This window comes from Colletotrichum aenigma, assembly GCF_013390185.1.
Source record: "Colletotrichum aenigma strain Cg56 chromosome Unknown KSG_Cg56_contig07, whole genome shotgun sequence".
In the NCBI taxonomy this organism is placed as follows: Eukaryota; Fungi; Ascomycota; class Sordariomycetes; order Glomerellales; family Glomerellaceae; genus Colletotrichum; species Colletotrichum aenigma.
The window spans coordinates 613,138-623,336 of record NW_023500913.1 but is presented as its reverse complement, the minus strand read 5'-3'; the positions used below and the strand labels follow the sequence as shown (position 1 = coordinate 623,336).

General features: G+C 55.7%; 4 protein-coding genes across 4 annotated transcripts; 2 read left to right on the top strand and 2 right to left on the bottom strand.

The window, feature by feature from the left end:
• Positions 1–304: 304 nt before the first annotated feature.
• On the bottom strand, positions 305–3,538 carry cwh43 (the record flags this gene model as incomplete). The annotated part of the gene is made up of 5 exons (XM_037325682.1): positions 305–2,429; positions 2,484–2,525; positions 2,620–2,746; positions 2,801–3,301; positions 3,448–3,538. 5 exons carry the CDS (start codon positions 3,536–3,538, stop codon positions 305–307), a joined length of 2,886 nt encoding a protein of 961 aa, XP_037174947.1.
• Positions 3,539–4,351: 813 nt separating this feature from the next.
• UTP6 (U3 small nucleolar RNA-associated protein 6) lies at positions 4,352–5,622 on the top strand (the record flags this gene model as incomplete). Its single annotated transcript, XM_037325681.1, has 2 exons — positions 4,352–4,442; positions 4,502–5,622. The coding sequence occupies 2 exons, from the start codon at positions 4,352–4,354 to the stop codon at positions 5,620–5,622; spliced, it is 1,212 nt and encodes a 403-aa protein (XP_037174948.1).
• A 187-nt stretch (positions 5,623–5,809) lies between these two features.
• Positions 5,810–6,917, bottom strand: THYN1 (Thymocyte nuclear protein 1; the record flags this gene model as incomplete). The annotated part of the gene is made up of 4 exons (XM_037325680.1): positions 5,810–6,123; positions 6,168–6,302; positions 6,355–6,592; positions 6,648–6,917. The coding sequence occupies 4 exons, from the start codon at positions 6,915–6,917 to the stop codon at positions 5,810–5,812; spliced, it is 957 nt and encodes a 318-aa protein (XP_037174949.1).
• A 1,618-nt stretch (positions 6,918–8,535) lies between these two features.
• Positions 8,536–10,048, top strand: LAE1-5 (Secondary metabolism regulator LAE1; the record flags this gene model as incomplete). Its single annotated transcript, XM_037325679.1, has 8 exons — positions 8,536–8,601; positions 8,683–8,732; positions 8,801–8,935; positions 9,020–9,086; positions 9,141–9,181; positions 9,236–9,874; positions 9,940–9,948; positions 10,042–10,048. The coding sequence occupies 8 exons, from the start codon at positions 8,536–8,538 to the stop codon at positions 10,046–10,048; spliced, it is 1,014 nt and encodes a 337-aa protein (XP_037175629.1).
• Between the last annotated feature and the right edge of the window lie 151 nt (positions 10,049–10,199).

Below are 10,199 nucleotides of genomic sequence, written 5' to 3'. Positions count from 1 at the left end.
ACCTAACCGCCGTAGGTCTCATTGCTGTTGATTATTGGTCAAAGCTATGCGTGGAGAGTCGTTATATACCACTGTCACTCCCTCGGGCACATGTGTCCACACGTAGGCCGACTCCAAGCAGGACCTCATCCATTACCAATACCCACTCACAGCCAAGACAGAAATGTAGACGTAACTCAATTAACATAAACTCATATTAGGATATACACACCACCACATGATCCGGTCCCAACAAAGGAAAGCCCAACCCAGCCATTACCACCCCTTCCCATCTTTCACAAGATCAATATCTCGGAACCTCTTTTTAGTTGTCATAGTACCTCGGCTCGTTAAAGACGTGGTACCTGTGATCCCTAACACCCTGCCCCTTGAACATGTCGGGGAACTTCCATCCCTGGGGCACGCTGTGCTCGCGGACGCGTCTATTCCTCGTCTCGTCACTCTGCGCCTCAATCTGCGCGACCTCGTCCTTGGACTTGGGGATGACAAATTTGGCGACCTGCAACTCCGTGTCGGTGATGGTGCTACGGCTGACGCGGGCGTAGCCGGTGCGCTTGAGGCCCTTGTAGAGGATGTACTCGCACCATCGGTCCCAATCGGTGGGATCGACGTCGTGCATGCCGGAGAGCGGGCTGACGTAGGTGTTGTAGTTGCCCTGGAGGGGCTTGGTGACGAGGTAGGAGAGCAGGATGGACGGGTTTGTTGACTCGCCCATGAGCTTGGAGAGGTATTCCGTTTGGAGACGGCGATCCTCGGGGTCCTCCTCTTGTCCAGAGTGGAACACGAAGACATCGACCTCCTGGCCGTAAACATCAAGGGTGGCAGAGATGGCGGGAGCGAGCTCGCCGACCGGGCTGGGCAGAAGGTGATGGGTTGACTTGAGAATGGGGAACTTGGAGAGGAGGGCGGATCCCCAGGTGTGCTTGTTTGGACCTGGGCCGTAGTCGACGTACATGCCGAGGTCTTCGGCAAGGAATTGGGTGGTATCACGGTTGCCCATGATGATGCGCTGAAGGTCCGACTCGAGGAGACCGACAACGTCAATCTCGAGCTCCTTGATGAGGTCGCGCATGCGGTACTCAGAGGACCACATGTCGTTGTCGAGAGAGAAGTGAATGGTCCAGATGCCAGCCGTGAGGATGCGGTCCTCGGGGTGGTACGGCTTGTAGTCGTTGGTGGGGAATCGCATGAACGCCGCGGCGAGGAAGACAATGTTGACGAAGAAGGCGGCAATGGTATTGTATTTCTTGTGTTGGGAGGGGGAGGAGCGGCTCTTGGCGGGGCGGCGGGCCTGCGAGGAGGTGAGGTCAAAGACACCAGCACCGATGAGGATGAAGGTGGTCATCATGACCCAGTCAGTGTGCTCACGGACGAGAGGGCCACCGGGTACGAAGGCATAAGCGACGACCCAGACGTGGAAGAGAACCATGAAGTTGTAGATGAAAAAGCCCAGACCAAATGTCAGGCCAGGGCTTCTCTTGGCAGCGTTGGAGAGAAAGGGGACACTGAGACCCATGAGATAGAAGGCGGTGGTGAGAGCGCCGTAGTATCCGAACCAATGGTGGTATGAGGTGAGGATGGCCGCACCCACGCAGCCAACACCGTACGCGGTCCATGAGCTGATGAAGCCGGGTCGGTAAAGACCGACCAGGAGACCAACGGTCATGGCGATGATGGTCATCCAGCCGTAGGTGTTGGCTGTGGGGCCGCGGATCGGGTAACCATCCCAGACCCAGAGGATCATGGTGCTGGTGTCAGACAGAAGCGAGTGGATACCGAAGAACAGACCACCAACACCAAAAGCAGCGAGCAGGGAAGAACCGCCCTTGGAGTCTTCAGGGTAGTCGCCGCGGGTCAGGGGTGCCTTTCGGGTAAACCTCAAACACGCAACCACAGCAATCGCAAAGCCAGTGGCATTCCAGCCACCGTTGGCAGCGTGCATGACGGGCCAGAGGGGGTTGTTCGTCCACCACATGAACTTGGCAGTGGACGAGGCGATTAGGCCAATTGTCCACGCCAGAATCTTGGACTCGAGGCGGGCTTGGTGGGCTCTCTCAGAGTGCCAAGTCGCAACCCAGCCGAGGCACGAGGTAGCCACGGCGAAACCAACAGTGAACAGGCGCTTCGCTGGGTCCAAAACCAGGTAGGCCAGCAGACCAACCAAAGAAATCAGGTGGACGAACCGCTGGTTGTTGATCACCAGCGAGCGAACCGAGCGGATTCCCAAAATGCCGGGCAGGATTGTGGACATGACGAAGGCCTCGTAGCCGGAGATACCCATGTGCCACAGCGGGAAGTACCACACCAAAACGCCCAGACTCGTCAACATGGACCAGAAGATGAAGCCATGGTAGACATCGGCGGCGGTATCGAGGGCCTCGGTCCAGGTGAAGCGCACAGTCAGCACACCGGCGCTGGCCTTTTCTTTCCTGTGCGCACGTGAGCGATTGTCGACACGCGAGCGCAGGGATGGGGGGACCTACTCCTTCTCGAGAACGGCAGAGGGGACAGATGACCGGTTTTCACTATTACAAGCCTTAGAAAGGGAGCCTCGAAGCGGATTTATTTGGTCTGCTGTACTGGTATGTACAAGACTATTTCGGGAGCAATTGGACGTACCCCTTGCTGGAACCCTTGGCATCCCTGATCACCACCTCGAAGGTGTCGAAGTCGAGGGCCGTCACGGCGTCGAAGGCAACGTCGAAGAGGATGAGCGCCCATTCGAAGAAGGCGTAGATGGTGTAGGCTGGGTTCTGTTAGCAATTGGACCTCAACGGGCGAGGAATCCAGGGATGCCCACCTCCCGCGACGCGGTGCACCTTGTGCTGGATGAAGAAGTAAATCAGCGGCACGAGGGTGCCGAAGAAGGAGTAGGCGATCGCCTTGCGGTACTTGATCGCCTTGGGGTTCGGCGGGCTCAGCGTGACGCAGCCAATGGTCCAGGGCAGCGAGGCGACGATGTAGGAGATCATGAAAATGTCGTGCCAGTCGTGGTCGTCAGTGGAGGTGACGTAGGTGAAGCCGCCGCACATGAAGGTGCGTAGAATGCCCATGGCAAAGGTGAACTTGGGCAGGGTCTGGCCCGGACGGCGGGTAAGCAGGTACCACAGGCCGACGAGGGCGAAGCGCGGGCCGGAGGTGATTGCGATGAAGAGCATGAAGAAGGACCGCTCGGGGTAACGGTCGCCAATGGTCGCGGAGACGGAGGGGAACCACTCGTCCGGGTAGCCGTACCACTCATTCTGGACAATCTTGTGGAAGTGCAGGGAGACGCCGACGATGAATGCGCTAATGAAGGCAGCTGTTTGCGCGGGGAGAGGTCAGTCCAGCTGTTCTTGGGGTGGTGCGCCTGCTGTTGTCCCAAGGGCGCGGGCAGGCGACGAGAATTGTGCGCGCAACAATATCGCGACGAGGTTCCATCGCAAACCGGAAAATGGTCCGACTTACTGTAAGCTATGGCAGTGTGCGACCAGCTCACCCACTGGCCATTGAAGGTCAGCACGACGCCGCCGTCTTTGTCCTTGTACTTGGACGACATGGCGGAAGGGACAGCTCAAGCAAAACAAAGGGAAGAGAGGGTCATCCGGGTGATCCGGCGGTGGTGTTGTGTGTGTCGAGGTGAGGTGTGTGTGGGAGGCAAGGTCGGAGAGCTGGGAGAGGAAGGGAAGATGGGAATTTTGGAGGGGAATGTGGAAGGGAAGGACCTAAGCAATAATAGTGGAATCGGTGCCTTGTGCCTCGGCGGGCCGATCGCGTGTTTGTGTCCGTTTGTCCAGGCAGGCGCCTTATGGTTTGCAGCCAGCAGTAAGCAAGCAATGAGGTAGCAGCAGCAGCAGCAGCAGTGAAGTAACGCTGCGATGCGGCAAGTGCGGGCAGCATTAGCAATGACACCGCGGGCAGCGTGCGGCCCCCGGAGCATTCGGGGCGTCACAGTGGAGCTGCATGGCAGGGAAGGTGATGACAGAATGTGAACCACCGGCAGAAACCCACTGGAGCTCTGCTCTTTCGTGCGTGCTGCCCTGCTGTTTACCACCAAATGGCGGAGGCACTTTACGGTTTAGCGCCGCCGGGGAGCTTGGCACAAGGCTGAAAGATCCCAGAACCCAATCAGCTTCGACTCAAGAGCTCTTGCTTCCCCACACCGATAAAATTGGCCCCACTGGTTTGATGGGGCCCGTGCTCAGCCTCGCAACTTTTTTTTTTTTTTCCAATGCTGGTCAAGCATTCGCAGATCTCGATCCCGATCTGCTTCATTTTGTCAGGCGAGCAGCACTCGGTAGCCGACACCGACAGACAAGGTCACCACCACCACCACCACAGCAGCCCGACCTCACCTGCAGACTCGACGACAATGGCCGTCGCCGAAAAGGCCCGCTTCTACTTGGAGCGTTCCGTTCCCCAACTGCGCGAGTGGGAGGAAAAGGAAATCTTCACCAAGGCAAGTCTACCTCCGTCCTCGCCCTCGACCTCGACAGACATCCAAGACATACCCCCAATCAAGACACCATCCTAATACACCCACCACAGGAGGAAATCCGCACAATCGTCCAGAAACGTAGCGACTTTGAGCACCGCATCCTCGCCCCGCGCTCCGATCCCGCCGACTTCTCCTCCTATGCGAAATGGGAAACCTCCCTCGACGCCCTGCGCCAGAAGCGCTGCCGGCGCATGAAGGTCGGCCACGTCAACTCCCAGCACGCCTCCCAGGCCCGCGTCCTCGCCATCTACGACCGCGCCGTCGCCCGCCACCCCTCCCGCAAGGACCTCTGGCTCGAGTACCTCGCCTACACCGAGGACGTCAAGGCCTCCAAGCGCTGGCGCCGCACCATGGCCGCCGCCCTGCGCATGATGCCCACCGACGCCGACCTGTGGATCCATGCCGGCCGCCGCTCCGCTAAGAACGGCGACATGGGCGGCGCAAGGGGGTACTTTATGCGCGGGTGCCGGTTCTGCACGACCGAGGGCACGCTGTGGATCGAGTACGCGCGCTGCGAGATGGAGTGGCTGGCCAAGATGGATGCGAAGCGCGGGAGCGGGAAGAAGAAGGACGCGAACCCTCTGGCGGGCGAGAAGATGGACGACGACGACGAGATCCGCTTTGGCGACGAGGAGGACGAGGAGAACGAGGAGGGCGACGACTTGCCCGTCCCCGGCAAGAAGGTCATCGACGAGGACGCCGCCGCGAAGCTCAAGAACAACCCGGCCATGGACGGCGCCATACCCATGGCCATCTTCGACATCTCCCGCAAGCAGTCCTTCTTCACCCCCGACGTCGCCGAGCGCTTCTTCGACATGTTTGCCACCTGCGCCAAGGTCTCGTGCCTCGAGAGGATCATCACCCACGTCGTCGAGGCCATGCGCGTGCTCGACGCAGCCCACCCCGCGACGTGGGATTGCTACGTCCGCCTGCCGCTGGTCGGCGTCAGCCCCGATACGCCCGAGTTCCCGCTGAGTCTTCGCGAGGTGCTGTCCAGGCTGGGCAAGGGCCTGGATGAGACTTCAGACAAGGAGGTGCTGCGCAGCAAGAGCCTGGTGTGGATCCAGATGATCCTCCTCGCCGAGGACCTAGACGAGGGCATCAAGGCCGTGTTGGAGGCTACGAAGGGCAAGTTGCAGGCGTAAAATGTGTTATGTGGATATCGGGAAGAGAAAAATTGGCTATTGGTACAGAAAAGCAAAGGAAAACGGAAAAGCGGTGCTCGAAATGCGCATTTGACGGGAATAGACGGTGCAGAACCGACGCACCACCCTTGATACCACTTGCACACTCGGCGTTAGCCCCTAATTGAACTGGTTTGAAGCAAACACGCTACGCCGCCGAGTAGTTCGGAAACTTCTTCCCCTCCTCAACAGCCTTCTCCCACTCGCCGTCCTCGTCAAGCTCCTTCGCCATGCGGATGACCTCGTCCCACTCCTCCTTCGTAACCTTGTTCACGCTGAGACGGCCCAGCTTGAGCAGCTGCATGTTCGCCAGCGGGCCCTTCGGCCCGACCTCCTTGAGCAGCGACAGCGGCACGATGCGCGGGAACTTGTGCTCGATCTTGACGTGCACGAGGCTCCATTTACTGCCATCGTGGGGCGCCGCGTCGTCGTAGTAGGGATTGTCGTTGATGCACGCGTTCCCTGCCGTCGTCAGCTAGCTCAGGAACTGTGGAGGGGTTACTTACAGTCTGGGGAGTGCTCTTTCACGATGCTGATGATGCCCACGATCCCCGGCTCCTTGCAGTTGGAGTGGTAGAAGAAGGCCTTGTCGCCCTTTCGCATGTCTCTGAGGTTATTCCTGGCCGCATAGTTGCGAATACCTGCAGCATCGTCAGCTACCAGTCTGTAGATGAGAATGGTAAGGAAGCCTACCCTCCCACCCTTCGGGCGTCTTCTTCGCCGCCAAATCGTCAATCGAGAACTTAATCTCATACCCATCCTCGATCCTTACATCCGGCTCCGACTTCATGAGCCAGAAACGCTCCTCCGGCGGACTCCTCCGCTCGGCGTCCGGGTTGACGTCCGGCACGGAAGCGGATGCGTCGCGGAGCGCTTTGAGCTCGTCCTTGGTCTTTCTCGGCGGTGCTTCTTTCTTGCCCGCGGCGGGTTTCTGCGAAGGTGTCAGAAAATGAGTTGTGGTTTGTGGGGGTATGGGTGAAGCGCACCTTGGTCTTCTTCGCAGCTGGCTTCTTGACTTCCTCAACCTTGGGTTCCGGCTCATCTTCCGGCTCGGCTTCAACGGCTTTCCTCTTGCGACCAGCGCCAGCTGCTTTCGAATTCTTCTCTTCCGTTTGAGTCTTGCTAGTCGCCTCCTTCTTGGCTACTTTGGTCTTGGCGGGGGCCTTGCTCTTCTCAACGGCCGTCTTCTTCTCATCCGCCGGCGCCGCAGCGCTCAGGCGCGTCGACGACCGGAGACTGCGTGTGACGGCAGGCATTGTACTGTTAATCCTAGGCAAAAACAATGAGTGATTCCCTGTCCTGTATTTCAAGGGATGAATGTATGAGATTATGGCAGGTAGTCCGTTTTTCTGGGTGTTTGATTTTCTCAATCGCGTTGACGAAATGAACTGCTTCATGCTCATGGGTGACGCGACGACGGGACGCACTGAGCGCACAGTGTCGCTGGATGAGAACTGACAGGGCGCACGGCCCTGGTGTTCGGGATTTGATCACGTAATCAGTCCGTGTTGTTCAGGTTTTTGATGAGTTAAATGTGACTTGTAGAGTTTTTATTAAATGTAGGCGTGGAGGGGGAGAGGAAATTCTTTCTTCGCAAGAAAGCTGATGAAGTTTGTGCTAGATATTTCTTTCAAAGAGTCCACGAATCGATCGTCAAAATGTACAAGCATGAGTCCGTTCCGTACCTAAGAAGTAGGTAGTGGAGAACCACGGTTGGCTGCTCGTTTCTCATTCACCCCCAATGGATATCATTCTTAGCGACAACTGACTAGAACTTCCGTCGCCATTTCAATTCAAAGGAAGTCTAACTATGTGTATATCTCACAAGAGTCAGATATTGTGATTCAACGCTCCCGCACAGAAGACCATCCTGTCAGACACCACAACTCCTCCTCCAAATCAACCTCCTCCCACCAACCTCACAACACCACAACGCCAAGACACCCATCAAGAACAACCACGTTTTCGGTCGTAATCTCGTCAAGATTGAACTCTTGATAAAGGCGGAGCAATTAGAATTAAAAAGAGGAGTTGTTTCCGGCTAAGTAGCTCCGTCCTGGAGAATAACCAAAAGAGGCTCACGGGGAGTACTTGCACGCCATCGAGGACACATTACAAGTCTTACCCCCCGGAAGGAAGCCTAGGACTAATACAGGGGACAGTCATGGTAACTATGACAACGATGAAGAAGAAGCGAATGAAGCTTCCTCCGGGGGAAGAAGTGAAGACTTAGACGACCGCCGACGTTTTTGAAACAGAGTGTCCTCAAACACGATTCGGACGAAAGCGTTGAAACCAAGCGACTATCTTCGTCGTTAACTTCATCGTCATGACTCGTTCATCCTTGCTCCTTGGTCGATTGAACACAGATGCAGATTTCTTGCGTCCATTCTCGATCTGAAGGTGTCACTCATAGTGGGACTATTCCCTACCTGTTGACCGGAATCTGCAAATGCGCCAGCTCTTGGCTCAACCAACGCAATCAGACCCTTGTCTTCATGTACATACAGCCTTCCTCATTTCGCACTGATTGGTCGAGCCCCTTGTCTGCTGTTTGTTGGCTCCTCGATGGACACGGAAATCGACCCATACCTTTCACAATTCGCTTAGAGCCTGCATCTGAACTGAATAAAAATTGTCTCCAATTCGTGCGCGGAGGGGGGCGAAGACTCCGGTATCTCGGGTGGATGCTCGCAAAGCGAGCACCAACAACGACAAACAACTGGCTGGAAAAGAGGGGTAACTTCCCTGTTCGCGGCTATCTTGCCTCTTCCTCAGGTCGTTTTAAAGACTGATGTTCCCTCCTATGCTCCTTTTCTCCATGAGTCTTTTGTTCTTTCACATTGACTGCGCGGAAAATCAGGCCGAACGAAAATGCAGGCTCCAGCTCAACCCACCGCCGCCAACGAGGCGCAAATAGCTCCTGACCCGGCCAATGAAGTAAGTTTACCATGGCGAAGCAACAGCTTAAGGCTGCAGAATCGCAATATGGCGAGAGGTATGCTGACGACCGCCGACCAGGAGCAGGGCATCGCTGTTGACGACGGGGCCTCCCAGGGAGATGGGGAGAGGTGATTTGAAACTCCAGGCTATGCGTATGGGAAAAGACGCTCACAAAATTGCGAATAATTGATTACAGTGTCCATACAGCCTCGACAGCATCTCTGAGCGAGAGCATCACCGAGTATCGGCGCCTCCACGGGCGCACTTACACCCAAAAGACCGATTATTGCCTCCCGAATGACAAGAGGCAGAATGAAGGGCTTGATATTGCGTAAGCTTCTACTATGCTCACGATGTTTTGATTATTGAACGTCACCCATATAAAACGAGCTGGATTAACTCTTTTATTCGAAAGGCATTACTGGGAGACTCTATTTCTTGACGATAGGCTGTTCCTTGCTCCAATTGGTGACAGCCCCCAAGTAAGTCTCAATGCAAGATATCTCAACCCTGGCAGTTTCTGATTGAAAAAATAGAAGGTTCTTGACCTTGGAACGGGGACAGGCATTTGGGCCATGTGAGTCCCGGTGCACGCTCTGGTCTAATATCGCAACCGCTAACAAACCCATAGCGACTTCGCCGACGAATTCCCCTCGGCACAGGTGATAGGCGTTGATATATCGCCCATTCAACCTGGTTGGGTCCCCCCAAACTGCAAGTTCCAGGTCGACGATATTGAGCAGCCATGGACATGGGACGCAGATTTTGACTACATCCACATCCGCCATCTCGAGGCCAGCATCTCGGACTGGCCTGCTCTCTACAAACAAGCATTCGATCATCTTAACCCGGGTGGCTACATTGAGATCAAGGAGCTTGACATTGAAGATCATTCTCAGGCTCTTGGCGAGGACCTGCCTCAAGACCACGTCTACCGCAGATGGGCAAAAGTCTTCTTTGAGGCCACAGACAAGCTAGGAAAGACCATTCAGCAGTCTCGAGACCACGGAATCGCCAAGGCCCTCAGGGAAGCTGGCTTTGTCGACATTGTGGAGAAAAAATGGCCTATCCCCATAGGCGCGTGGCCCGCTGACCCCATGCTCAAGGAAATCGGCGAGTGTAACTGGATGTACCTGGACCAGTCGCTCGAGGGATTTGCGCTTTTTCTTCTCAAGGAGATAATGGGTTGGGAATACGCCGAAATCATCGTCTTCGTTGCTGAGATGCGGAAAGCTCTGAAGGACCTGAGTCTCCAGCCCTTCTATCACCTGTAAGTCGGTTCATTCCGCGTCAACATGCGTACATGAAATCGAAGAGAAGCTAATCATGTCGCAGCAATCTTGTGTATGCGCGTAAACCCGAGGAAACAGAGGACACTCAATCTTGAAGCTCGGGGAACCGGAATCGGAGAAAGATCTCGTCTGACGTGATTGGAAGATCATAAATGGAAGCCTCTTGTTTATAGTTATGAGTCAAGAACGTTTACACAATACAGTGTTCATCATGGCTCGTGAAGTTAAGGCTGTTGATTGAATTGCGCGTGTAGCGAAGGCAAGCATAGTTGTTCAGCCGCCAACCCTCGTGGTGCACAACGA